Source organism: Diadema antillarum, unplaced genomic scaffold (genome assembly GCF_040938485.1).
Source record: "Diadema antillarum isolate AM-2024a unplaced genomic scaffold, OU_Dant_1.0 seq00000386_RagTag, whole genome shotgun sequence".
Classification (NCBI taxonomy): domain Eukaryota; kingdom Metazoa; phylum Echinodermata; class Echinoidea; order Diadematoida; family Diadematidae; genus Diadema; species Diadema antillarum.
In genome coordinates this window covers 2,984,792-3,012,619 of record NW_027271384.1, presented here as the reverse complement: position 1 = coordinate 3,012,619, position 27,828 = coordinate 2,984,792, and the positions used below count along the sequence as shown (strand labels likewise).

At 39.8% G+C, this 27,828-nt stretch overlaps 1 protein-coding gene across 1 annotated transcript in view; it reads left to right on the top strand.

The window, feature by feature from the left end:
* Nucleotides 1-24,609, top strand: part of LOC139731847 (double-strand break repair protein MRE11-like) — a 32,905-nt gene extending 8,296 nt beyond the window's left edge. The window contains exons 6-20 of the mRNA XM_071642721.1: nt 32-173; nt 2,807-2,921; nt 4,108-4,293; nt 5,744-5,909; nt 7,141-7,221; nt 11,419-11,545; nt 12,543-12,631; nt 13,599-13,766; nt 14,470-14,535; nt 15,284-15,461; nt 16,723-16,830; nt 17,887-17,930; nt 19,139-19,200; nt 20,275-20,314; nt 24,538-24,609. Of these exons, the coding sequence (XP_071498822.1) occupies nt 32-173; nt 2,807-2,921; nt 4,108-4,293; nt 5,744-5,909; nt 7,141-7,221; nt 11,419-11,545; nt 12,543-12,631; nt 13,599-13,766; nt 14,470-14,535; nt 15,284-15,461; nt 16,723-16,830; nt 17,887-17,930; nt 19,139-19,200; nt 20,275-20,314; nt 24,538-24,609 (1,644 nt within the window). The remainder of the gene's footprint in view (nt 1-31; nt 174-2,806; nt 2,922-4,107; nt 4,294-5,743; nt 5,910-7,140; nt 7,222-11,418; nt 11,546-12,542; nt 12,632-13,598; nt 13,767-14,469; nt 14,536-15,283; nt 15,462-16,722; nt 16,831-17,886; nt 17,931-19,138; nt 19,201-20,274; nt 20,315-24,537) is intronic.
* The last annotated feature ends 3,219 nt before the right edge of the window (nt 24,610-27,828 follow it).

Sequence of the window (27,828 nt, the reverse complement as noted above, 5' to 3'; positions counted from 1 at the left end):
TGTGCCATTATTCCATGATGTGCCACTACAGCTTGGAAACCTTTGCTCTCTGGATATGCTGAGTGTGTCCGGTCTGATTAACTACTTCGGGAAGTGCACATCAGTGGAGTCTGTGGACATATCACCCATCTTATTGCAGAAGGGCACAACTAAGCTTGCGATATTTGGCTTGGGTAAGTTGTAGATCAAATACATGTTTTTATGCTATTTGTATTCATTATTTTGTTTCTTTCTTTATGAGTTATCAAGAGATAGGTAGACCTCAGATCTGTCTTTATTTCTTGGAAGAGCATTATTATCAACTTTGATATCTTTTGATAATTTTTTCAATGACATTTGGTACCTGTAATATTTCAATTATGCAAGCAGTCACGCCAACAATTGCATTAACGTCATTGAGGAGCCTATGGAATGCCTGGGCTGTAAGTTGGCAAAACAATGTATGTCGCAATAAAACTGCACATGTTGTGATTTGGCAAAACAACATATGTAACCCGCTACAACAAAGGGTCCAAATGTCGCGCACGGTCGAAGCCGTGAAAATCGAGTTTGAAGTCAGAGCATCAAAATTGGTCAAAACTTACGATTTTCTGATTTTGACATATTATTGTAGTCTGACATATCTTCTATCATCTGTCGAAATTTTGAAGCAAAATGGTGAAAGGAAAGACCAAAAAATAACATTTTTTTCTGGGCCATGTTTTTTGGCGTTTCAACGAAGCAGAAACTGGTTCCAAAATTTGGATTGAGCGCCACAGATAGGCTCCGCCCCTAACAACAACCAGAGTGATCTCATTGGTCAGTTTGCTGCTTGCCGCTAACCGAAGCGTGAAGCTCACACACTGCCCAGTCGACTGGTGCGTGTAGGCGGGGTGCGCTATGCCCAGCCGCTTCTCCTGGCATCCTGGTCACTGATTGGTCGGTGAGGAGACCGCCGACGCTGTGCTTGAATGAGCATTTCGGGAGTTGCTAGGGCTTGCCTTCTATTGTCCGGAGGTGAAAACTGACTTGCGTGTCCCTTGATCGCGATTGCGTCGCAAGGAAAACTTTTAGGGTGCTTTTCTCGAAACAGTGATTTCTCAGACGTCTCGACATGCTCTCTTTTAAACATCGATATCTCCGCAGCCGATTATTTTTATAAGATGTGTTACATATTAATTTAAAGCAGAAAGATTAGGAAATTATGCCATGCAATTTTCAAATAATTGACCTCGCCCGACTTTAGGATCATTTTGTTGTAGTGGGTCACATACATGTATGCCCTTGCTGTGATTCGACAAAACAATGCAAGTCAACATATCTTGCTTTTCAATTTATGTGGATCAGAATTGAAAGGTCGCTAATATCAAGACTGAATTTTCTTGAAATTTAGATCGATTTTAAAGCTATGATTTTGACAGATGAAAAAGAATGTCTTCATGTATCCAAAAAAAAGTCAAGGACACAAAGAAGGTCACAAAATGACATACATTGTTCTGCCAAATCATCTCCATAGCAACCAGTGAAAGACCAACATTTTTTACCCAAGCTGCCTTGGCTGCTATTCCCACCATATGAACTGCACACAAAATTTATTCCATTTTCCTATTTGGCTGGCCATCTAGATAGATGGAGTGAATTAAAGAGAGAGAGAGAGAGAGAGAGAGAGAGAGAGAGAGGGAGAGAGAGAGAGAGAGAGAGAGAGAGAGAGAAAGATAGATAGATAGATAGATAGATAAATAAATAAATAGATAAATAAGTAGATAGATAGATAGAGAGGGAGAGAGTCAAATTAAAAGATAGATCAATAGGGAGTGAGGGGATAGTCAAAGTCTGTCTATTGGCCTACACAGTAATTAGTCTCGCTCTTTGTCCTTCACTGGTCTACCTGGGTTTCTATTTAGATCACTGAACCATGACAAATGTGGTCTGGGTGCTATTTATATCTACCTAGGCTTCCAAGATCTATTTTTAGTGTTATGGTGACTGGCTCAACTAAGTGTGGATTAATCCTTCTCGACCAGGTGAAACCTAGATACTGGGTAACCTGTGTCAATGTTTTGGATTAGTGTTGAACAGAGTTAGTGTACCACTGATACATGTAGGTGTTCACTGTTTTATTCTGTGATTGTGCCTGCTGGTGAAACAACTTGTGGTCCTTAGCCCTGCATGTGCCCAGGCATTCAGCATGACTTTCCAAGACCTTAAAACTTAAAATCCGAAGTTTTTTATCCCTTTTTACCACTCGAATAGGACATAAAATGGAAGTCCTGTGTGTGAGAGAGTCACACCTTGCGCACTTCATTTATTCATCACAAAGAGTAAGGTGTTTAACCCGGTGAAGCATTAGTCGTCCCGCTTCACATCTAACACTGCTTCCTCCACTTTAATTATAGGCTACCTTGGACTAGGCTTCAGCTGCATTTTTACAGCATTCTGATGCTGACTGGCACATTTAGAAAACTCAAGACACACAAAAAAAGTCTGCCAACAACACATTTTGAAAACTTAAAATACATCAATATAGATTTGATCAATTCATGCTGTTGGTCATCTTTAAATTTAAGATAGGGTCACCTTTTAGATTTCATGTGAGAGTGGTAAAGGTATTTGTTTTTTTCAGAGGTAACGAATACAGTACTTGCAGATGTAATCATTGGTTAATGGCACAAGCATTTGCAGCGAAAAGATAAACCAAAAACATATATGTGGTGAGCTAGAAGCAAATGTTTTGTATTCGGTCATAGTCAGCTTTCGCTGATTGGATACAGTGCAACTGGAACGATCAATTATGCCTCCCTTGGCATCGCGCTCTTCTCTCATGCAGGGTCGATCCGAGATGAGCGCTTACATCGCATGTTCCTCCAGAAGCAGATCTCTATGCTGCGACCAAAACAAGACAGGGAGGCCTGGTTTAATCTATTTGTCATCCACCAAAACAGGTAGGCATTTTGTTGTTCATTTTGCGGACCTGGGATTCAATCCCAACCTTCTTCTCCTTCTCCCCTCCTCCCCCCTCCATCTCTCTTCCTTCTATCTTCCTGCTATTTCTCCCTATCGTGCACCTCCTCATCTTCCTCTAGCTCTTCTTCCTCCACCATCCCTCTTCTTCTGCCTCCTCCATCATCCCCTTTCTTCCCTCTTTTCATGCTACTCATTTTCCCCTCTTGTTAGTCCTCCATCTCCTGTTTCTCCTTCTCCTCCTCTTCTCTTCTTTCTCCCCCTCGTTCTTCTCCTTACTCCGACCTCTATGTCTCTTCCTTCTATCTCCCTGCTCTTATCTTCAATATTACCACTCAATTCCAAATTCTTTGTTTAAGTGCAAACTCCTCTGTTTGTTCTTTGTTTGTTTGTTTTTTACAAAAGAAACCAGTATTTTGACAGTCTTTCGCTTTATAAAGGAAAGGTGATTTTTCCAACGTTTGTCAATATGTGACCTGCCACAACAAATAGATCCTAGAGTTGCTGATGTCTGAGCCGAGAAAATTGAATTCAAAGTCAGATCATCAAAATCGGTCAAATGACCAGATTTCCATTTTTGGCATAATGTTGGTAGTCTGATGTCTTATCAATCATCTGCTGAAATTTTTAGGCTAAATGATCAAAGGAAAGGCGAGAAATTAGCGTTTTATGGGCCATGATTTTGAGACTTTCAACGGAACAGAAACGTGACCGAAGTTTTGGATTTAGCGCCGCTGATAGACTCACCCCTAGCAACGAGGGAATGATCTTATTGGTCAGTGCGTAGCATCCTGGTTACTGATTGGTCATGCGTAGACCACTAGCTCTAGGCTTGAATGAACAGCGCGGAGGTTGCTAGGAGCAGACCTTCTATTGTCAAGTGGTGAAAACCGTCTTGCCTCCACTACAAGTGATCGCGTTGAAAGGAAAACTTTTAAGGCGGTTTTCTCGAACGCTGATTTCTTAAACCACTCGACGTTCGCTACTAAAATCATCGATATCTCCGCAACCGAATTCTTTTATGATTCATGTTATATATGAAGTATAAGTGCAAGAGTAAGGGAATGATGTCATGTCATTTTCAGAAAATTGTCCTCCCCCGACTTTTGGATCCTTTTCTTGTAAGGGGTCGCGTATTCATTATCATTCTTATCATTTCCATCATAGGGCCAAGCATGGTGAACACAATTACATCCCGGAGCAGTTCCTTGATGATTTCATTGACCTTGTGATCTGGGGTCATGAGCATGAGTGCCTCATTGAGCCAAAGTGGAACGCCTCGCAGAACTTCTTTGTCAGCCAGCCGGGCAGCAGCATTGCGACCTCACTGTCTCCTGGGGAGGCAGTCCCCAAGTGGGTTTTTGTTCCTTTAAATTCACAAATGTTAATTTTGTTCAAGATTGTCATGATTTGTGGCAGAGTTGCATTGTGTGACAAGACTGAAATCCAAACTGACTGACAGATGTACATAACTTTTTCAAAACTCAGGTTTGGAATTTAGATATTGTCAGGTATGCAGGCAGTCAAGCATACAACCACAGTGGCCCGTATTCTGCTAAAAACTTAGACCCGAGTTTAAACCCACGCTTGGGTCTAAAGTGGGTTTTTTGGGTTTAAACCTGGGTTTAAACCACCAGTTTAGACCCAGGTTTAAACCCAGGTTTAATTTGTATTCTACTAAGTCCAGCTGTGGTCTAAATTGGGTTTAAATTAAACCTACCCAGGAGGAGGTTTATTTCGAGTTTAAATCGAGTCTAACGATACAAGTCTAAGGGTACCAGCACACAGATCAATGCCAATGGCACAAAACGAGTGGCTGCCTGGATACGTACAGCAGCTAGCTTGCCGGCCACACGCGTGTACACACGAGATACGCCTACTGCGTACTAGATCCACGGTACTTGTACACTTAGAAGAGACTCGAGATCTAAATGTTAGAAATACTACTACTACCTATAGTATTACATATACGTTAGTCTAAACTTTACGATGAAAATAACCTGAAGACTAGACCAAGAACTCAACGTAGGACTAGAGGGTAGAGCCTGCAGATGAGGTCGATTTGGCGTAGAGTTCTACTAGTAATAGACTAGATCGAGAACCTACCCATGCCATAGATCGTAGGACTAACGTTAGGACTAGGAGTAGGGTCCTACTAACGGTAGAACCTATTCGAATAGCTATTAAACGCTAGAGTACATTATTGTAATGTTAGGACTAACGTTAGATCTATTAAAAGTTAAGTTAGTGTGGTACGGTAGGTAAAATCTACTTCAATATCGAGACAGGGTTGATGGATTGGCCGAGATCTATTTCTAAATTTTAGAATGGTTTCCATTTTTATTAACTGACAATCTTAAGAGTCTAAAATTGGTTTAAACCTTGGTCTACAGTAGAATACGGGCCAGTAAGTTCATGTATAACGTCGTAATGACATGCTTTGTGTAAGATAACAAACTAAGAACAACACATTCTTAGATGTCAAAAGTTGGATAGGAAGTAGTTTATAAAATTCTTTGTTTTTACAAGAATATTGACTTTATCAGGGTGACTCATGATAGGTTTTACTTACGTAAGTTACATGACTGATATGATATGTGATGAAATAGGTCACGTACTGTATGATTCTGATACATATTTTAGTATGATCAGGCAAGCAGACTTGCCAAGGGGCTGAACAAAAAATGACAAATCCTGTCAAATGTACAAAATAAATGAAAGGTAATTGCATAATCATAACAATGACAATGACAAAGCGATGATAACGACATTGATTATACTGTATGTGGGCTCTTGCCTCCAGACATGTCGGCTTGCTGCGGGTGCGAGGAAAAGCGATGAAATGCACCAAGTTGCGACTGGAGACGGTCAGGCCGTTTTATCTGGAGGACGTCGTCCTACAAGACACTCCCATCGATCCCAACAGCACAAAGACAGCGGAACAGGTGCTGGCGTACTGTACAGAAAAGGTATGGAAAAGTACAATGTATGGTCAAACGTGTGTTGTTAAAGATGCGTAGACCCGGTTCTGGGTCTAAGCAAAAGCGCTAAAGAGGAGTCCTTGCATAGGTGTGTGTAGGAACCTTGCGCCGTCCTTCCGTGTACGCATTCGACAAACACACCGGGCCCGTATGCCTTTAACCGCGAACACACAAAAGCCCACTTACATTGGCGTGGATATAAAACAAATGCATTGTTTTTTTTTTTTTTTTTTTTTTGCAGATGAAGAGCTAATCTCAGCATAGGTTGATGAATTGTTTTAAAGGATGTGTACTGTTTTGGTTGAGGTGAAAATTTAGCTTTTAATGTTTTGTGAGATATTCAGAAACCACTGTATGAGATGTCAAAGAGCATGCAATTCTAAGGGGAATCAAAAGTTTATTTGATGAAATCGGTTTTGAAATGGCCGAGATATCCAAAAAGAAGGTGAAACAAAGAGATCCTAATAAAAGGCGTGGTCTGTTGCTTTCTATCATTATCACTTTTTTGGATATCTCAGCCATTTGAAAACCAATTTTCATCAAGTAAACGTTGAATCCTTCTTAAAGCTACATGCTCTTTCATATTTCATAAGAGGTTTCTCATTATCTCACTTAGGAATGGTCAAAACATGAATCCCCACCTCAACCAGTACTGTACAGTCCCTTTAAGTCTGTCCAGATGAATGTGACCTTTATGCAGATTACTAACTATCAGATTAATTGAGTTTGAGTTCTTATTCTGGGAGTTGTCATTTTTACTCTCTATCTCTCCTTCTCTTTATGCTTCTTTGTGCTGCAGAGTACATTTTTCATGTGATAAAGGATAAGGTAGTTAAACAGTTTAAAGCACAGCTATTCAGTTTTTCATTGGTTTGTACAGTTCCGAGCACTACAAGGAAATGCTTACCTGGGACTGAGGGTTGTGTGAAGAATTGTTTACCGTGACATGATTCTTACCAAGTGATCTGTGTGCATGCAGTCATAAACACTAATAGGAAAAATGCTCTGACAATAAACGGTTCATGTTTTCATTCCTCCAGGCAAGCAGTGCGTAAAAGAATTGCAAATACTCTTGGAAACGTATTCATGTGGGCATTACTCTAACAAAGTGATCTTTGTTTCCTTTGTCGAGCCAGTGTGAATTCAGTCATACCTAAAAAAACACGACTGGGAATGCTTCAGATAAAAGCATCATGAATAATATCATGTCGTGTTGCAGGTGGAGATGTTAATACAGAAGGCGTCCGATGAACACACAGGCAATCCCAAGCAACCCCAGCTTCCTCTCATCAGATTACGGGTATGTGATAAGTATGTGATATGTGATAAGTTTTCTCACCTTTTAGAACTTGTTTATGTTATTTTTTGCATGGAATAGTCACTAGCCGGGTTCACACGTACATCAATTAGCGGGATACAAATCTCGAGATTTGCATCGCGATCGTCATCCCGAGTTTTTTGCACGTGTGGACAGAAAAAACCCGAAAATTAGCGGGATAAGCATCGCGATGCTAATCCCAAGAAATCTTGCGCTGGTTCGCCAATTAGCGAGATAATTGGCCACGCGTTGGTACGTGTGAACGGTCGGGATTAGAATCTCGAGTTTTTATATCCCATCCTGCAATGCGCACACCACAACAGCGAGACCCCTGTGAAGAGGTCCTTCACCTCTTTGGAGCGCAACAACAACAGCGCGCGAACCACACCACTGACGCGTAAAACACAATGGACAAAGGCAAGTGCGCGCAGGCAGTGATAGAGAAGGGCGCTGTGTGACCCAGTTTGCAGGCTTTACTGTTTTCTCTATCGGCAATTAGCGGGATAATTCGGTACGTGTGGACGCTCGCCAAATTAGCGGAATACCGATCGCGATCGCTATCCCGCTAATTTGGTACGTGTGGACGCTCGCAAAAAAACTCGGGATGTGCATCGCGATCGTCATCCCGCTATTTTGTACGTGTGAACCCGGCTACTGTGAAGTATGTTATCTTTTCTTTTTGAAACTGATGTTTACTAAAATTCTGCCTCATTTAGCCCTAAATTAACATTGAAAAACAGGTGGTCAGCAAATGCCTTCTTTTGTTTGACCTGTTTGTGGATATTTGGTGTGTCAGGCATTGTTATTTTCAGGTGATGTTTGTTTACAAAATGTTTGCCACAAAGCCCTGTCATTGAAGCTGAAAGAAACATCTCATAACAGGTGTTCAGAAAATGCCTTCTTTTGTTTGACTTTGTTGTTTAGTACTCCTGACACATTCCAACGTCTATTCAAAGGTGGTGTTTGTGTAAGGTCTTGCAAGCTGAGGTATTGAACCTGAAATTTACAATGATAGACAGGTGTCCAATAAATGCCTTCTATCGTTAAATCTCTCTATTGTGTGCCACAACACTTTAGCAGAGCAACTAAAGCAAGCATGCACATGACTCATAAGTCAGTCATCTCATTGCACTTGCAACACACTGCCCTTTGTAGTTTGATGTACAAATAATGCTCATCATTGAGGGCATTTACAGGTAGTAAGAATTGCCTATGCAAGGTACTTTTGAACAGTCAAACCAAGGAGGTTTAACCCTAATCAGGCTGGGGGGGGGGGGGGTGGAATCTGCCCCCTCGACGTTTCGCGCAATATCTTCGCAGCACGATAAGCTCCCGCCGCGACGTTTCATGACTTTTTTCTTTCAAGTATCGCGCAACTTTTGAGACCAAAATTGTTGCGCCCGCGCGTACCGTTTTGACGCGACGCCCGTTCGAAAAAAATTTGTCAACCCCAAAATTGCTCCAAAACGTGATTTTGTGTACAAATCAAATGCAAATTGTGTTTTTTCAATTAATTCACATAAAAAATCATATCTTGACTTAGAATGGATGAAATTAATTTATTTTAGCATAATAAAGCTTCGAAAAATGTCTGTGACAAATTTTGGCCAAAAAACAAAAACAAAAGGTCGAAAAACAATCAAATACATAAGAAATTAATTTCGATGCAGATTTTTTTTTTATCCTATGTCTCAGGAGAATGATACAAGAAACATTTTAAAAAGGAAATTAGATTAATCAGAGCATTAAAAAGTGATTTACAGCCCAAAACTGATTTTATGCATAAATTACAATAATAGGCCCTCGGTGATGTGAAAACCATAACTATGCCCTCAGCTTTGCTTTGGGGATAGTTATGGTTTAACATCACCTTGGGCCCATAATTTTAACTGTGCCCCTCATAGCTGTCATTATTTGTATACTTATGAATGGTCAAAAGCAAAACTATGTGTTAGGCAAAATTTTTGCTCTCAACCACCATTTGATTTTGATCCCCTTCATCATTCTGTAATACAGTATTCATCACATAATCGGGCATCTGATAATCGGGAACCTCGCTTAAATGACATACATTTGTACACTTCCCAGAAACATTTCCAATGCATGTTATTTTCACTGGATAATCGGGCGGGGACCTCTGATAAACGGGACAATTTTTCTTCAAGCGTTCTTTGATTTTGTTGATATTTTACACAAAAAATCTAACAAAATATCACAACAATATTTCAAAGATTCCCTGTCAGTTGTCGTTTACATCGAACTTACAAAGCAAGCTTCGGACTGGTGTGTTTTGACCACCGTCCATCCAGTACACGTACATGCATAGCCACGAAAGCGCTGTGTATAAGTATCCATGCCATTGCAAAACACATGCTTTCGCGAAAATTCTTCTCCCCTACATAAGCAAAGCTATGTGCTCGCTTGCAATTCCTACTCACATCCAATAAAAACATGCCTCGCTCACACAGCTCAGGCTGTGTACGTTGTTTAATCTCAGTCACACACTTTGAGGGCAAAGTCCAAATTCCTCATCTCTGAGTGTTTCAACTTTCAATACACTGTGATCTGTGTGTACGCCACAATCTTCCTCAGTTGTGAATAGGCAAAAGTTGCTTGATTGAAATGAGGGTGGTTGTGTATTCATGTACATGTACAGTACGTCAGTATGCATGTGTGTGTGTGTGTGTGTGTGCACTACATGTACATGTCGTATGCCGTTAGTGTATGGTGAGTGCTCATCGCGAAATTGGGCACCCCCGCTTAAAGGGGCCGTGTTTGCTACTCCCAACCTGTCCCGATTATGCGATGAATACTGTACTGACTATTTTTATACACCAATGTATGTGCCAGTAAATTAATTGTCCACACTTTACAGTGCTGTTAAATGAGGGTTGTCTTAGAATCCGGCATTGAAGATAAGAAAAAAAGAAGTTGACTGGTGTTCAATACAGACAAGTTTCCTGGTGTTCCATTTGTTTACCCTAATTCCAATTGCAATGTTCAATTCAAAGGTACAAAAGCTGTCAATGTGCAGAATGTGAAATGTTCTGGAAAACAGATGTTTAACAGATGTTTGTACAAATCAATCATTTGTTCCAAACAAGTGTTTATAGTAGTCCTTCTTTTGTTATTAACATGTTTATGAAGAAATGCACCTTTTGTTCAAACAGGTGTGTGCAGGAATCTAGCTTTTGTTTAAACAGGTGGGATTAGAAATCCATCTTTTGTTTCGGACAGATTTTCATAGTAATATATCTTTTACTTCGGCTTCATTCATGCAAAGTTGGTATGTGTGGCATGTCAAGTTGTTTACCAAAGTTCTTTTCAAATCATTAGCCGGGTTCACACGTACAAATTAGCGGGATGACGATCGCGATGCTCATCCCGAGTTTTTTGGCGAGCGTCCACACGTACCAAATTAGCGGGATGGCGATCGCGATCGGTATCCCGCTAATTTGGCGAGCGTCCACACGTACCAAATTATCCCGCTAATTGCCGATAGAGACAACAACAAAGCCTGCAAACTGGGTCACACAGCGCCCTTCTCTATCACTGCTTGCGCGCACTTACCTTTGTCCATTGTCTTTTACGCGTCAGTGGTGTGGTTCGCGCGCTGTTGTTGTTGTGCTCCAAAGAGGTGAAGGACCTCTTCGCAGAGGCCTCGCTGTTGTGATGTGCGCATTGCATGATGGGATGTAAAAACTCGAGATTGTAATCCCGACCGTTCACACGTACCAGCGCGGGGCCAATTATCCCGCTAATTGGCGAACCAGCGCAAGATTTCTTGGGATTAGCATCGCGATGCTTATCCCGCTAATTTTCGGGTTTTTTCTGTCCACACGTGCAAAAGACTCGGGATGACGATCGCGATGCAAATCTCGAGATTTGTATCCCGCTAATTGGTGTACATGTGAACCCGGCTATTATGGATCTGAGTCACTTGGTAATAGAGTTCAGCACTTATGACCTACTTTTTGGCAAATCTTTCCATGACAAGATTAAAGATTTTCAGGTCATGCCCCCAAAAGGCAACAATTTTTCTTTAAAGTGATGATTAGAGGAATTTCGTGTGCTTTTTGCTGCAAAACAAAGGATGTTGTATGGTAAATGCATCAAACAGCAATGAAGGTTCTAGAATTAATTCCCAGATAAATGCTTTTTTTTGCCCCTTTTCAAAAGATTGACCACAGCGGGGGCTTTGAAGCCTTCAATATCAACCGGTTTGGGCAGAACTTTGTGGGTCGCGTGGCCAACACCAAGGACATTGTCAGATTCCATAAGCGGAGGCTAGTGACCAAGCGTGAAGGTGAGAGAGTGAGAGCATGGGGTAAAGGTGCTCAATGTATGGTAACTGGTGCCAACATGATAGGCTGATGTGCTGCATTTTGGTGTTTGTATTCATAATGCTGCATAGATTGATCGGAAGAGAGATAAATGCAGTCAAACCTGTCCATAGCGTCTACCGTCTATACCAGTTGCCTGCCGTGTGCGATGGTCTACAGTGGCGGATTCAGAAGGGGGGGGGGGGGGTGCACCAGGTGCGCGCCCCATCTTTATTTTTTGTAAAACAAGAAATAAAAAGAAAAATTGGGAGGGGGGCGTGCGCTCCCCTTTAATTTTGTAAAGGTGCCTCCCATTTATGGAATTCCTGGATCCGCCCTTGGTCTATAGCAGTCACCTGCCGTATGCGACCACTAAACACGATTCCCCGAGGAGAAAAGCCATGTTGATGACCCTGTCTATAGCGTCCACCTGTCTACAATGGCCACTTTTTTGTTTCCCTTGGATGGATGCTATGGACAGGTTTGACTGTATAGGGATGAATAATAAAAGGGAGAGGGAATGATGCAATGTTATTTACAACAAGCTATCGTTTGATATAAGTAGATAAGTAGATGTTTAGATATAGAAGTGAATATAAGCACTGAACAATAAATGCTTATTCAGATCCCCTTTTGAAATGGCAGTTGAATGTATCTCAGTGTATGATATTAAAAAATAGAAGTGCTTTCCTTATTAAGTAATCATAGTGGCTCCATCTTTTTTAAAGGTCCATTAATGTTGAGAGGAGTTTAAATTTGTGAGATGTACACATACTTTCTAGATTATGACATCAAGGATTATGTTGACAGTCGATGTAACTACCTCAATATTCATCATGAACTCAGCCACTTGAGGATTCTAAATTCAGGAACAATTTTGCAAATTTCGCAAAATCACAAATAGACAAATTATGAGAGGAAGTTCTTTCTCAAACTGGCAACACCTCCTCATCCCCTGACCCTCAGACACGAAGCCAGGAGAAGATCTGGATGAATACCTGAAACCAGAGGCTCTGGAGACTGAGAGGGTAGAGGACCTTGTCAGGAAGTACTTCTCTGAGACGGACGAGGTTGGTGCAAGGGATTCTGGGATGTGTTTGCTCATAACGTTGGGAAATTCGCACAATCCCCAAATGATATACTGTGTTATTATGTTGTTGTTTTTTTTTGTGAAATCTGTGAGTTGATTGCTTATCACAAATTTAAGGACACGTTAAAATATGAACTCTGAACCTGACATGAATGTGACATGCACATGTACATTACTCTTTTCATTGGTGTACTCTGAGATCACGAATTTAGCAATTTGAGAGATTGTCAGAAAGTCCTGATTCGCGAGAAGTTAGGCTCACAAAATATATGGCTTATACAATATTGATTTTTTTCCCCCTCATGGTGAAGGAATAAGAAATGAATACTGTTGGAGTTGTGGGGGTCTGTAAAACTTGTAATGTTGAAGAAAGAGGTTAGTATCAACTCACCATTGTATTTTTATTCTGATGAAATCGTGTGCATAAGTCTTATTTTGTGATTCATGTAACTGTCGAGGAATGTATGCTGCAATAAATTAGGTTTTGAAGTAAATGTATGAAAGTCATCATTGGTAGCTAGGCTGGAAATGAATCTACCCAAAACTGCCAAACATAAGGTGTACACCTGCTAGTTTCTGGTTTACATGGAGAGCTAGATCAATGAGTTATAATGCAAGTGGAAGATTCACTTTTTTTTTTTGTCTTGGTACAATATAACAATTACATTTCTATAGCACTCTATACATATTGTTTCACAGCACTATATGTCAATTAGAAAAGAGTAATGACATTATTGTGGTAGATTTAGTTTCTGAACAAAAGGAGAGTTTTGAGATGCTTCTTGAAAATTCCAAGAGAAGGGGACCACAAATTAATCGTAAAAGCTCGTTCCAGAGTCTAGGAACACATGCCTGGAAAGTGTTGTCACCAGCTGTGGCATATGAAAGTGGTGTGGTGTTGATGGGGAGGTTTTGACAGTGCATATATGGCTCGCTTCCCTCCCTAGACTAAGCAGCTGGAACTGCTGTCGGAGAAAGGCCTGGGCAAGGCCATCCGTGAGTTTGTGGACAAGGAGGAGCGGGAGGCCATCCAGGCATTGGTCAAGCACCAGCTGGACCAGACCCAGGATCAACTCAAGTCCAGGAGGGTCACTGAAGAGGCGATTGTTGATGAGGTTTGACCAGGAAATAATATATGTTATTTTTTTGTCAACATCATTCTGATGTTCTTCAAAGCCTCTTACTCTCCTACAAGCTAAACAAACAGATTTCGAAGAAATGAGACATATGTCCATGTTTACTGACCCCTTTAAATGTAATTGTGATTGACCCAATTACAAGGATACTATCATGACAGCAACTACTTCTACTACTACTACTACTGCTACTACTACTACTACTACTACTACTACTACTACTACTACTACTACTACTACTACTACTACTTATAACTTTTACTGCTGCCACTATTACTACTACACTGATACTACTACTACTACTGCACGACACTCCTGTTACAACTGACATAGTATAACAAAACTTAATTAAAACAAAGGGAAAATTCAGGTCCACAAATTATTGTCATTAAAGTCTATAGTGCAAAATTCCCTTCGATTATAACAAATTTTGATACAATGAAAGAAAACTTATGATAACTACTTCTACTCATACTACTACTACTGCTGCTGCTGCTGCTGGTACTACTACTACTACTACTACTACTACTACTACTACTACTACTACTACTACTACTACTACTACTACTACTACTAAGGAATAGATTACTCAGTATGTTTAGGGAATATTCAAGTGGTAATGCTATTTTCTTGTTTCAATGCTGTCTCTTTCATGCCATTCTCACCATTTTTCTCATACCAGCTGCTGAAAGTGAAAGAGGAGAGAAAGGCTCTCTCAGAGGCAGACATACAGAAAGAGGTGAAACAGGTACGATGACCACACCCTCAACCCTTCTTTTGTATTTCTGGATTTTATTGATCAGAACAAAAACTTTGTCCTTTTTCTTAAATCATATGACATATACATTTTTGACATCACAAAACAAACATTTTAATAGCATTCAATGATAGTAAAATTACTAGGCGTCTGATCCTTTTTTTGAACTATACTCTCTAACACACTTCCAACATACGAAAAGATGATTCAATGGGTTATGAAATGAGTCAGGTGCATTGCGGTGTCAGGGCATGAATTAGCTATTGCTACGCATACTGAAACCCCCCAATTACGGCTCATCAGACATTAGCATAAAAACAGTACCCAAACCGAATCGGCCGACAGCAAAATCAGTTTGCCTCAACGGGATAAGGGACCTTCACAATGCAAAAGCATGTTGACTTGCATTGACTTATAATACCCTGATCGTCACTCTTGTGCCCAAAAGAATATTTACAAAATATGTGTCATCATTTGTCATAATTTTTACCTGCCATATTTTTTTTTCACAATAATTGGATCTGCCCACAAAAATTCAGGATTTTGTTGATGACATCATCTGTCAATCACTGTTATTTATTTTATACTAGTTTGATTAACAAGGGACGGGATTGCAGCTGCTCCATAAACTGAGCGTGATATGCGTGTTTTCATGTTACTATTAAATATAATGAACAGGAGACACTGTATGGAAACATTGAAGTCCTTCCCTTGCTCTGATTCTAATTACTGGTTGTAGGCTATCAGCCAGGACAGGTCTCAGAGACCACAAGCCTACCAGCATGAATTCGAGGATGAACAAGAAAACGGCAGCGATGACCCCGATGATGACAGTGCGCCCTCGCGGCCAGCAACCACCAGAGGGCGTGGCAGGGGGAGAGGGAGAGGGCGAGGGAGAGGAACGGAAAGCTCCAGTGGTAAGGCCCCCTACACTTATTCGCCCTCAAATGTACATTGTATATGATAGGGTCCCATTCATGTGAAGCTGTGTTTTTGATGACGGCCCCCTGTAATGATTTCTCTCTTGTTCATGTGTGATTACAGTGTACATTACAATGTTGCTACATGTACATTCATAATTATGTTATCAGGGGTAATGTCGTTAAATTAACAATTTCTATATTGACTGGTATGTGTTACCTTTTTTTTGCATTGTTTGTATCTATTTGTCATTGTATTTGGAAAAAAGTAACAATAAAAAACAAATAAAACCAAACCAAAAACAAACAAACAAAAGACTTTTGCCTTTCCTCAGCTAATCATATTGATAAGTTTCCTTCTCTGATGGCTAAGGTATCTCAATTTGAAATTTCAGTCAAAATCCTTCAGTAGTTCTTACATGATGTCCACCTGTTCAGTATTTAATTTTTTTTATGCGGTCATTTGCTGTAAAAAAGTGCATTATCATTGCTTTTGGAATTTTTGTTTCCATCTAGCATCTTGCAATTAATCGGCAGTTTTGTGGATTCACTTATGGCATCATCTCGCATTCTTGTGGCTACAGAGAATATTGTATTTGAAGCAGACTAGTCGGTATCATTGTGCATGTGTTCTAGGATCATGGAATGAATGTGCTACAGTGGCCTCTGGTTATAGAGGCGAATATTACAAAAACCCTCCTTTTAACAAGGTAATTTTGCAGGTCTCTACTCTATATTTCCTTGTTTTTTAATCCTCATGTAGTGAGAAACCTGACATAACAAGGTTATCCTCAAATCTTTATTTCCTCATTTTAATGTGTCCCACTTTATTTGTATTCAAGACTAAGCTGCTGATTTCATCGAGTGTCTTTGGGTGCGTTCGAGCGCTCTCCTAAAGCAAACTGTACCATACCGTGCCAGAGGAGCGCTTGAACGCTCCTAAAGTGTACCGTACTGTACTGTGCTGAGCCAAAAGTGGACCACTTCCCGATGTGCTCCAAAAGCGTACCAAAAATTCGCTGTATGCAAAGACATTATTCTCTTTGTTCGGGACAGCTGTAAGTAGTTCAAGCTCCAGGTGAATGACATTCTTGCTACAAAAATACAAAAATAACTTGTGAGGTACGCTTTCTCAACTGCAGAGCTCTCGAACACTTCAAATCTGGCACAGTTCGGTACGATACGCTTTGGTTCGCTTTAGAGCGCTCGAACGCATCCTTTCATTTTTTTCTGAACTTTTTAACTGCATGACCTACAGGAAGAGGAAGCAGAGGTGGAAGAGGTGGAAGAGGTCAGAGTTCAAGGGGTGGAAGGTCAGGTTCTACAAAGCAGAGTCTACTAATGTCCTCCTTCTCAAATACATCATGTAAGTCTATTTCATATGGAGACATGACGTTTGCTCCTGCGACAATTGCTCCGATCTTATTTTCTCAAAGAGCTTTGGGTAAGGGTTGAAGTTGTGATAGGGTTTTAGGTTTACATGTAGGTTGATGTGAGGATTAGGATTATGGTTAGGGTTATGTTTGTGGGTAGAATTTATATTTGGCTTGGCGTGCAGATTTTTCATGGGAGTAATTGTCACAGGAGCAAATGTCATGGAACCATATAAGTAATCCTTACACCTCTTTCTGGGTTTAACCTCATATGTGTTGCGTACATACATATGTACATTTGTAGCTATATTATCGTATGAAGCTTTTTCATTTCCTTTCAGTAAGGCCACATAAACGTGACCTTTATCGTTAGATATCCCAGCTAAACAATAGTTACGATGTAGGGCCAACATGAAAGCCTTGGTGATACATTAGGAATAGGATGATTGGATATTATGGTCAGTTTAATTTGAGACATTTGTGCCATAGAACAAAGCACTCCTGTGGAAAAAAAAAATACACTCGAGCTGATGTGCCAGTTGGTGAATAACCCACAGCATGTGTTACGCTGTAGGTGCGATAAAGTGAAATGTATACTAGTTCAATATTGATCTTTTGGTTTTTTTTTTTTTTTTTTTTTGGGGGGGGGGGGAGGGATGTGAGTTGGTTGAGGACAAAGGTAGAAAGTGTATATGATTTGAACCCTCAGGGTGGTAAACATACGTGTTTATTTTCTATAGTGCTAATTTTTGGCATGTTTAACCACATCCGTTGTCATGGCATCATCACTGATTTTATGTTTATGATAAAACCTCCTCATTCAGCAGATAAAGAATTCATTTAACAATGGATAAAGGAAACCAAATTGCAAATGAGGTGTAAAAAGAAAAATTCATCACTGGGTTGGAACATGTCCGTAAATGTTCACTGCACATGTATGTAATAGATTTGCATATCCGATATGTGTAAGAGTATTGATTTGAATGATGCATTAGATAATGTGCCATTATGTGTGCCTAGTTTTTTGTTTATTTTCTTCTCTCCTTCAGCATCAAGCTTCTCTAAATCCAAACCAGCTACTCTAAATTTTGAGGTAAGTATGAGCCTGTTGGGCAGGGTTACTTTCAGTTGGTTTTTCATTTCATTTAGGAAAACCTGATAGTTTCTTCTAAGTATCATTCTTTCTAATTTTGTTTTTTTCTTGTTTCTCCACATACCAGAGAATGATTAAAAGGTTTTATGAAAATTGGCAGTAGGAGCACTCACTCTTTATACATTTCTGAGAAGTGAATAATCGAAATATTCCCTTCGGAGATTTCTCTTAGCATGGGCTGGCTCTACAATATAAGTAATATTTCCACTTCTTATTATTTTATGTCGTGACTGTAAAGTCGAGGGGTGTGGTGTGTAGGCCAGATAAGCTTTCTTCTTGCAACGAATAAACACCTTTTTGCTAGACTATTCCCTGTCCTATTCCATCCACAATGCCCATGAAGCTCTGTATACAATACAGTACAATATAGGTACTCATGTAGCACTCTTACAATGAGTAAACATGTATCACAGAGCTTCACAAAATGATAATACACTGTAATTTTAACATCAACTTTACATTTAGTGGATACCAAAAATAACAAATGAAAAATAAATGATCAAATGATTATTGAAAAGGAAGGTCTTCTAGGATTACAGATGACTCTATTAAGATTCTTGATTAAAGAGAAAGAGAGCGAGAGAAAAACAGAGAGAGAGAGAGAAAAAAGAGAGGGGAGAAAAAAATAACAGAAATTATTGTAATTGTATCTACAATACCAAATGTGGCATTCAATAGAAATCTTTATGAAAGATATTAGCAGGAGAAGGGATGCAAATCAAACACAGCTTGTTAGACAGTGCCTTGTGATCTGTAGCTGAAAACTCTGGTTGCCCCTTGCCAGATTTCTGGACCCTGTTGTGTAAAAGTTTGGTAATTTTACAGTCAATGGTAATATGCAATGGGACCCTTGTGAATCATCTACAGAACCCCCAACCATTCTGAATTTGGAGGAAAGATTCTGAATTTTTATCATTTCTAGCTCTTGTTTCAAGAGGAATTTCCTATTTTTCTGGATCATTTTTCTACACACTTCTATAGGAACTGTAGTTTTTTCCTACTTTTTGGGGCAAATCCTCCCTATTTTTCACTCTGAAAGGATGGGAGGTCTGCATTTGTAATACAACGTTTCAAATCTTTGTATTCAATGAATTTTTATGAAAATGAACATAAATATGATTTCATTTCTCCTCCCATGTTCCTTGCAGGATGATGATGATGATGATCTGGAGGAGGTGGTGGAGACGTCTCGTTCAAGAAAGAGAACAACGTATGTAGTCCTGGGGTGGACAGATAATAATGATTATATGAGCAACTCCCATTTGGAGTCTTTGAGACTGGCAGTTTTCTTTCGTTATATTAAAACTTTCATTATAGCCAAACAATGAAATATGTAAAGATACAAAGATGATAATTCCCTGACCTGAAGTTTCACTTCACGGGAACAAAAATGTTGTTATAACCATGTTCGTTGTAATGGGAGTGCAATGTATATGCATATATGTTTATGTACAATGTATGTATGTACATGTATGTATGTACATGTATGTACAATGTGTCTGTGTGTGTTTATGTATGTACAAATTGTATGTATGTAGTTACGTATGTATGTATAATGTATGTATGTATGTATGTAATTACGTATGCATGTATGTATCTTTGTTCATATGTAGGGATTTAGGATCATATGTATGTGGGTATGTATGTATGTATGTATGTGAGTTTTGTGTGTTTGTTTACTGTCCCGAGGTAGCTATGTCTTTACCAGTATGAGTAAAACTTACTAGTACTTCATCTGTAATATTAAACCCACTCTTTCCTTTGGTGGGTCAATTTCAAAAAAAAAAATGTTGGAACTTTGCTGACTATCCGATGATGATTTCCAATTCATTAAAAGATTCTCCATCGTACAAAAGTTGTAGTGATTATGCTGTCCCTCCCATGGGAGTCATTAATGATGTTGCCATACTCATAAAGCATTTAGTAGTACTCTGTACTTTATTCTATTGTAGTAGTATCGTGTGTGGGATATACTGAATGTGTTAAATCTGGTCATGCACAGGTGTCTGCTTTAAAAAAAAAAAAGAAGAGTCCAATTTTCATTTCAGCCACATTTGTTATTCCTGTTCTGGGCTTCATATCCACAGAATATCCGAGATTCTGGTTCATGTAGAACCATGCAGCATAGATTTGTCAAACTTAAAACAGAGCTACGCAGTGTCAGAAGGGTTTAAAGCTGTAGGGATTGAATATGTATGTTCCACACTGTTGCTTGTCGTAGCTAGGAAACTTATGTGTCATTGTTGGTTATGTTGCATTATCCCATTTTTCTCCACTTTTACAGGAAAGCAAAAGAGCAATCCAACGTCATCAGTGACTCAGAGGTAAAGCTGTTGACATATTTTGTTAAGGAATTAAATATTAAGTTAAAGAATTCTTGCGTTGAATCTTTATTGCAACTGATTGACAAATTGCCCTTCACAATTTCACTGTCACAGTGATGATTCTTTAAGTGTCTTCTAACACCACTGAACGAATCAAATTATGTCCATGCACAGGCTCCCAGCTGACCACATTTAATTGTTTGTCCATCACTCGTGGTGATTCAAGTGTGCTTTTTTGTGTCTATCTGATGGATTGTTGTCTGCATGAATGTCCCAAAGTTGTGGAGAGGTTTCGCATACTGTAGACCAAACACATAATGTGCTTTGAACAATGTGTGAAAGGCAGGCTGAATGGTATTCCCCGGGCGAGATAGTTCCAAGTGGTCAACAATGACATGATATTGGTGTATGTTAAAGGGATAGTACAGTATTGGTGGAGATGAGAATTGGGCTTTTAACTTTTTGTGAGATACCAAGAAAACACTTATGAAATAGTACAGAGCATACCATTTTAAGAGGAATTCAAAGTTTATTTGATGAAAATCAGGTTTGGAATGGCTGAAACATCCTAAAACAAAGTAAAACAAAGCGATCGTAATAAAATGTGGGTCCCACACTTTATCGAATCACTCTGTTTTGGATATCTCAGCCATTTCAAAACCAATTTTCATCAAATAAAAGTTGAATTCCTCATGGAATTACATGCTCTTTCATATTTCATAAGAGGTTTCTCATTATCTCACCAAAAAATGTCAGAAACCTGAACTTAGGTCTCAACCAAAACTATACAATACCTTTATCTTTCTGACGTCTTCTGGCCAGCAAGTAGAGCTGTATCTGCTTCTGCTTTCCCTCTTCAAGATGGTGATCAAGGCTAGCATCAGACTGAAAAGTGAGGAGGCAATGTAATATGAACAGACATAATCATTGCACAATGCATGAAACTGTTACAAATAACAAATTAGACATATTCGACTGTTACCTATGATCTGATCCCAAAATGTAGTTAGTACGACTCAGTCATACACAGGCTTACCACGTCTTATTTACATTATGATTAATAGTTTTCAAGTTATCACGCTCACTGACTGATGGACTACTTAACACCATAACGGCTCCGGCACCACTGTTTGGCAGAGGCTTAAAAAAGGGCTCTTATCCCATTTTAATGATCACTATAATGTCACAATAAGAACTCTCTCAGACCTAATTTTTCTCTGCACTGTGAAATCTAACACTTTTCTCAAAATCATGGGCATACATACTTGGGTTGTGTTCGAGCAACGATCTCCTGATTACTACACGGGCGTGAAATCCACTAGACTACCAAGCTTCCATCTAGCAGCCAGTGCTGGTTCTTGTCCCTTATAGCATTGGGTACTTTCTTTTTATTCAGGTTAATGAATTCTTGCATCGAATTGTTTTCATTGTTACTGCCTTGTCAATCACCACCTACAAGTTGTACTGCTGTAGAATAAAGAGTAAAAGAAAGCAGGTAAAATTGATATTTGGTCATCAATTATTTAGGCTCAGAACAGCTATGAAGAATTTGGTTTTCACTGTGACTGTTCGAGTTTTACACCTTTGTCATATTAAGTAGCTGAAGGGCTACCCAATGATGATGATGATGATGCAGCACAGCGTTTGTATAGTACCATATCGTTGGTGGGGTGACAAAACCTCGTATCTCAAAAATGTCAAATGTTCAGGAGAGCTAAAAAACATGGCTGCCATAACATGTAAGTCAATGGAAACAGCCAACTTTTGTTTGTCATTTGTGACCTTATTTTTGCAGATGGGCATATAAGGATTGGGAATTACATAGTAATGGTTCCTTGCTTCAATATAATGAAGAAAACTCATTTTCACCAAATATTGAGATACGAGGTTTTGTCACCCCACCAACGATATACAGTGTATCTGTTCGTAGAAACATTCAAAGGCACAGACTCCTCCAAGAGAGTTAGCAATTGAATGCCTGGTGAAAAATGTGAGTTTTGAGTGAGGCTTTGAAGTAATCCAGTTTGTCAATTTCACGGAGAAAAGATGGGAGGGAGTTCCATAGGTGAGGAGCGATAGAGGAAAATGCCCAGTCTCCATATCCCTTGAGATGTGTAATGGGCGTCTGGAGAGTAATGCCAGATGAACGGAGGACAGAGTGAGGCTGACCCTGCTTGATTAGGGAAGACAGGTATCCTGGGGGCCAGACCATGAATGGCCTTAAAAGTGAGCAGTAGGAACCTGAAATTAATTCTGTTTTTGACTGGAAGCCAATGCAGCTCAGCCAGGACAGGGGTGATGTGATCACTACTTGCTCAGCCCAGTGAGCAAACTTAACACTGCATTCTGTACTACTTGAAGTCTGTTTTAGGTTGCAGATTGAAGACCAGCTAAAAGACATATTACTGAAATCCAGTCTTGATGTTATGAGTAAATGGATGAGACTTTCTGCTGCCGTCGTCATGTGACCTCAATAAAAACATTGGTGGCCTTTGAATGATATGCAGATTGCATCAATGGACGTCTGGTTGCTATGTTGGGCAAGCCTTAGAGATGCAACAAACTAGCTTTGTCTGGTCACAGAAATCCTTTCTGAATGATGTGTATGCATAATTTTTGCGCTCGAAATGAAATACATGCTCAAAAGGATCAAGCTCCAAATCCTGCTCATTGTACAAATGTGAAGAGAGCCCTCTCTTGTCATTATCATACCAGGGCAAAGAACTTCTGCTCTCTGATATTATATATTTTGCATGTCACAACATAGTTATGTGGTCAGTTGCAAAGTCAGTTTTGATGGGTTTAAGTAATACGGCATCAGAATGAGAAGTTGTTTCTTTAAGGTTAACAAAAGGTACATGTATTGCCGAAGGCAACATGCATAAACATTGGCCATGACATTATGTGTGTAGCATCATTTTAACCTGCCTGGTATATGTTAAGCAAAGTGTCTGTAACACATCAATGTCATTGGTTGGGTATTCTTGAGTTTTTCATATTGACATGGCATACTTTTAGTCCTTTTGTCATTTAACCCGTTAAGGACGAGTCACGAGTATACTTAGGCAGTGTCTATGGGAAATGTGTGTTGTTGTAAAATCAGCCCGCCCTCATGACAACGGGTTAAAACCTCACATAGATACAGCACCGTTGATACACAATCATGATGTGTAGAGCATTTAACCTGTCTGGGACCTGTTAAAGTGTCTGTATTATATCACAGTCACTGGTTGGGGATTCTTGAATTTGTCATATTGACCTGGCATACTTTCAGTCCTTTTAGCTTTTAAAACCTCACATAGACACAACACCGAGATATAACCATAAAGTTTCACCTTCAGCTACTCTGAAGTCATCATGGGAGTTTGTAGATATTTGTGAGAAATTCACGTGCAGCTTCTGTGAAAAAAAAAAAGAAAAAAGAAGAGAAAAAGAAGCTTACTCTACCAGCACAATAATGGTGCCGAGGTATTTCTCAAGTCATCCACGTGCCAGCAATTACTCATAATGTGAATTTATTTGCCAGTGGACAATATCAAATTGACAGAAACATTCCTACATGCAACTGTTCATATGTAACCCACCCTGTTTTTGGTGTTGTTGTTGTTGTTGTTGTTAATGATGCTCATACAATTGTACATTTATGCTCTCTGGGTTGCATCGTTTTCTTCTATTGTTATTCCCCCAAACATGTAATCTATCATATACAATACAATGTAATTTCTTTGTACACTTGCCAAAGAAATGACATAAAAATGTACAGTTTTCTTCATGACAGTTTAGAGTTCACTCGTAACCATACCATAAACATTACTGAAAATGTAAGTGAATACCTGCTGTATTCATCAAAATGGAAAATACAGTGTAAACAGTAATAGCATTCATCCACACACAGACAGACAGACTTTTGTAAGGAGTTTATTCTTTTCCATTCAAATGATAATGTAAGGATGTAAGGACAGTAATCTCATATACATACACACATACGTAGACACACACATAAATACGGGTGCTTGGGTATCAGTTATTTTTGAGAGTTCAGATGCTCTGTTAATGTGCTGAGGGCTTGTCCATGCATGTTGTCCAAATCATGAGATGTAGTAAGATTACTACTGCCGAGAAACAGAAAGGCGTTGAATACCACAAAGTCATCGTAAAATGCTAACACCCTTGTGCTTCTAAAGTCATGATGTTCCTTATGTGTTATCTTTTCTTCCACACAGGACGATGATCCCTTCTCTATGCAGAGCTCAGGCAGGAGTCAGCAAAAGGCAAAGCGAGGGAGACGGTACTAGTTTCTCACTCCAGCCGCCATGCAGTCACCTTGGGACCCTCCCCCGCTGAGAAAGGATTATGTTCCAGTCTCTAGGTGGCTAAGGAAAAAAAAAAAATAAAAGGAAGATGGGAGTTGGCTCCACACAACATCATTGACCCTTCACTGGATGGGAAATGTGAACTCTCCCCCATACAGGTCTCTGTCTCAGAATGTGGTCATTCATGAAATGGCAAGTTGACTCGAAATGCGTTCATACTGACAAGGTGTGGGCGCCATTGCTAAAAGTGGACGAGGAGAGCTGAGAGTGAAATGCTCAGTTGATAGCTGCTCTCATGCACCCACATCCAAATGCTGCTGGAGTAGACGGTATAATGTGTCCTTATCTGTTGTCAAGCCTGCATTCAGTAGATTCAACATCATCATGGACGTTAACAAGTTACCACAGGGAATGAGAATGGCAACCCATATTTCTTTTGTTTTTCCTCTTTAAGTTCTATTAATCAAAATACCATTTTTACCTGACCTTTGAGTTGAAGCAACAAACAAAAATCACCCAAAGTCTTCCCATCTCTGTCTGTTCAACAAGTAATAAGATTATCATGACTGCCTTGTTGTCTTACTATGATTGCCATATTCACTTGGACTGCCTCTTCTGTTTTTGGGTCTGTTCATGCTGAGCACCAGAGACCTTTCTGACACGAGTCAGAATTGTCTTTAAAAGAAACAAACAACAACAGACTTTTGCTCAGCATGAATTGTGCACAAATCGCCAACCTGTGCAGCTGCTACGCAAGTGAGCGTTAATCGTTGCTGGGGTGACAAGACCTTGTATCTGAAATTTTGGTGAAAATTTATTGGATTAATGGTCAAATAATGGGTCAAGTGATGTCCTGGCCAAATCCCAACTGTCTTACTCCAAAAATTATGCCACCACAGCATGTCAAAGGAAAGGCTATCCCATTCGCTATAGTGCTTTGACTGCCATGTTTTTTTGCTCTCCTGAACATTGGACATTTTGTAGATACGAGGTCTTGTCGCCCCAGTGACGTTATGCTCTTGTTGAATTCCAGTGTTACCAATGGAGTGTGCATATAGCATTATGTGAAGTGTACAGCACTCGAAGAAATGATACCGAGGTCTACTTCTGTGTCAATTTGAGACAAGGCTAAGGTGCTAAGCACTTAAACCTTGATGGAAAACTCGCCAGGAAGGGATTAGATGTGGTGAAAGCTACAATGTACTTTTAATTACATGTAATTAACATTTTCTCAAGGGGAGAGGAATGTCACTTTGCTGGTCAGGTTTATTTTGGCTTCATGGAAGAGCCTCTGACATGGAAATTTCAGCTTTCTTTCACAAGTATTCAGATCATTAATGAATAACAAGGTATGATGATGATGATGATGATGATAATGATGATCAGGGGTGGATCCAGGAATTTTGTAAAGGGGGGGGGGGGGCGTGACTAATATTTCTGGTGGCACTTCCGGGTTTCATTTCATAATTTTTTAAAATTTCTTTTGTTTTTCACGAAAAATAAAGGGGGGCGTGCGCCCGTTGCGCCCCCCTCTGGATCCGCCACTGATGACGGTGATGATGATAATGATCATGATGGTGATGGTGATTTTGATGATGATGATGGTGATGATGATGATTATCACTATTTACTGAAAGTGCCATTTCAGCTTACTGAACCTGTTATGACAGTGATAATATAATTGGAAGAGATTATTTGTCTTGAATTTCCTTTCCACAAAATGCTGGCAGGGAGTGCAGCTTTAAACACATGTTGGTAGTGAGTTCAATTTATTTGGTCAGTGTCTCCATTTAACCCAGCGTGGAATGATCCGAGTTCACAAGCGTATTGGGTCACGTGACTTCATACACGAGACCGCGAATGGATGAGATGAGTTTCAGCCCGAGATAACGTCCCAATTTTTTGCAAATAATTAGGGCATCATAGTGTTGGTACCAGGTACTGTTTCATGCAGAGGTTCCAGGTCGTTACAAGTTACTGGTAAAATTTTACATTCATCACATTGATAATAGAAAAATGCCAATAGTGATCGGGTTGCTGCGAGGTGGTTGCCATATTAACCTGTGATAGCTCTATCATGTAGGAGTGACTACTGTCTTCGTAACAGGACCTCACAGTTGTGATCACAGTCTTAAACAATATCATTATGTGTGAAATTCGCATTATATTGCATGGTGCGATGTCTATACAGTATAGTTGTTAGTCAATATTTCATTAGCACGTGGCATGGCATGATCTGTACACATATACTACGTAGTAACACATTATTGCCCATCGTCTTCATCCACGGCTAGATTATAGCAATAAATATAGGTGGTCACAGAGCCTTTTAAGATTGTCATGGTTAGGTGAAAACTGCGTCACTGCCTTTGTTGTAATTGTAACTGCAGTATCGGAAATGCAGAAATCTTCTGGCGGGCAAGGAGTTTCATGGCTTAATGCAATACAGTGCACTCCCGTTATAACGAACACGGTTATAACAAAATTCTGGTCACAACGAAGTACAAATTCAGGCTGCAACTTTATCCGCTCTGTTTATTTATTGTTTATTTGTTCGGTTTTAACGAAATTTCGATACAGCGAAAGAAAGCTGCCTGTCCCGAGAACCCCGTTATAACGGGAGTTCACTGTATTACAGATTGACGGCGCTGAAATAAATAAACAAACAAACAAACAAATGGAGTCTTTACGGGGTACATTCGTCACGCTCTCTGCTTTTTAAGATGGTGATGGTGCTCATTAGCCGCCGTTGGACATGTGTAATGCGTATCTACAAAATTCTTTTGTCCAGCGGGATATCGCTATGACAGAGAGAATGATATCTGATCATGAATAATGTAAGATAGTGATGTCATAGAGGCAGACGCGATGTTTTCATGATTGTTATAATGTGGTGTGGTGTGGTTGCTGTCCGCACTGAGCGACATTCTGTTCCTGTTTGGAACAGTCTGTTGTTGCTTAACTCATAAACGTGTGTATGTGTTTGGTTTGGGTGTGTGTGTTTGTGTGTGTGTGTGTGTGTGCGCATGTGTATGTTTAAGCAATCATAAGGCAACAATATTAGTGGGTTTTCTCTCTTCCACACCCGCCTATACCTGAAGCCTTGTACGCAGAAAATGATCCATTCCTGCCCATCCGCTATCCAATATTTGTCCTGCGTTTTGTCATAGAATAGTACGTGTATATTGATAAAACAATCTG